Below are 1,486 nucleotides of genomic sequence, written 5' to 3' on the forward strand. Positions count from 1 at the left end.
TTGTTTCTTCGGATAACCACCAAAAATTTCAAAAGACAGTTTTGATGCAAAGGTATAAACCCTCCGAAAATTGGTGTTTTTGATATATAACTCTCCCTCTTGGGTAGAGGTAAGGTCCCACATACCTCATACCTCCAGACTCTACCTCTGTGTGGGATATATTAGGTTCTTTAATTTTCCCTCCAAATTTCCTTCATGTACTTGCATTCGATCGGATGGTTGTATCCTGTAGGCAACACCTAGAACCATAGCACAAGTGGGGGCGAATTTCGTCTTAGGACACTGCATTTATAGTCCTCTATCCAATTGAAGTTCTACATCAAGTTCTTGATTTGGTCGAACAGGTTAGTGTTCTAATTTGCAAGTTTATCTATCGTAGTTTATGTTGAAATTCTCTGTTGATAAATAGTGTTTATATAGTCTTGATAGATTGGTCATAACAGTTATTTTTCTCAAACATTTAATAAACTTTTATCGATTTAGACTAGGGGTGTGTGGTTTTTCTTACCTTGGTTTATATACCTACTTCTGGTTGTATGTTGTTGTTTACTTCTAACTAAAATTTTCTGTTTCTTGTTTCAGCTTTCATGTTCTTCTTTTCCAAACTCTCATCTTTTGCTATTCCCTTTATTTCATGGGGGGTAACTTCCTATCTTTTTCGCACACTACTCACAAGCCAAGGATCTTCATGGAAACAACTGCTTTACTGTTTGAGGGTAGAGGTCAGGTACACCTACGTCTMACCTCCACTGCGCTTTCGGATGGGATATACTGGGCTCGTGTTGGTTTGGTGTTGGCTTATCCATTTAGAATGTGAATTTTTCCACAAGTAGAAACTGTATATWTTCTGCTACATTGTAGATGTGCCATGAGGCTGAAGATTTTGCTGCAGGTACGAGGAAGTTTGAGGATATTCATAATGGACCACCCTCAAGGTTCATTTACAATCTATTAGAACTCGTGGAGAAGCCAAATACGTAGGAATCATCCCTTAAGTCCTCTTTATCGATCCCTTCATTTAGAAACAAAAACAAGGTAAAAGTAGGGAGAGTGGTAAGGATCTCATGTGGATCTGTCTCAAGGATGGCCTACCTACATTGGGGCTATCTTGAATGACTAGCAGAAGAAAAGCAAACTGCTTTCAACAAAGTCAGTCATCTTTGTGTGGTCGGCAAATGGGTAGAGCTGAAGGTCAATTGATTACTCGGTGCACCCTAATTCCGAACCCGAAAARCKAAAGAGGGATTTGCATCCAAATGCAAAAGCTTCTTAAGCACAAAGTAATCCTTCATCAAGGGTGGATAAAAATGCAATCATGGTGCTCAAGCCTAATTGTAAGTGGAGGATTTGTATAGGCTTCATGAAATCCCACAAGACCCGGCCTTTTTTGGGCCTAGGCTCGGGCCTTCCAATCCCATTTTCCAGTAAGCAAAAAAACCTGGACTTTTTCAGACTCAGGTTGGGCCCTGCTTTGGCGTTGAAAGAG

At 40.0% G+C, this 1,486-nt stretch overlaps 1 protein-coding gene across 1 annotated transcript in view; it reads left to right on the forward strand.

Moving 5' to 3' along the window:
- Nucleotides 1-981, forward strand: part of LOC112516794 (probable RNA-dependent RNA polymerase 3) — an 8,023-nt gene extending 7,042 nt beyond the window's left edge. Inside the window, exon 11 of the mRNA XM_025124027.1 lies at nucleotides 862-981. Coding sequence (XP_024979795.1) covers nucleotides 862-981 — 120 coding nt within the window. The remainder of the gene's footprint in view (nucleotides 1-861) is intronic.
- Nucleotides 982-1,486: the final 505 nt, after the last annotated feature.

This window comes from Cynara cardunculus (genome assembly GCF_001531365.2).
Source record: "Cynara cardunculus var. scolymus isolate 2C chromosome LG 8, CcrdV1, whole genome shotgun sequence".
NCBI classification, from domain to species: Eukaryota; Viridiplantae; Streptophyta; class Magnoliopsida; order Asterales; family Asteraceae; genus Cynara; species Cynara cardunculus.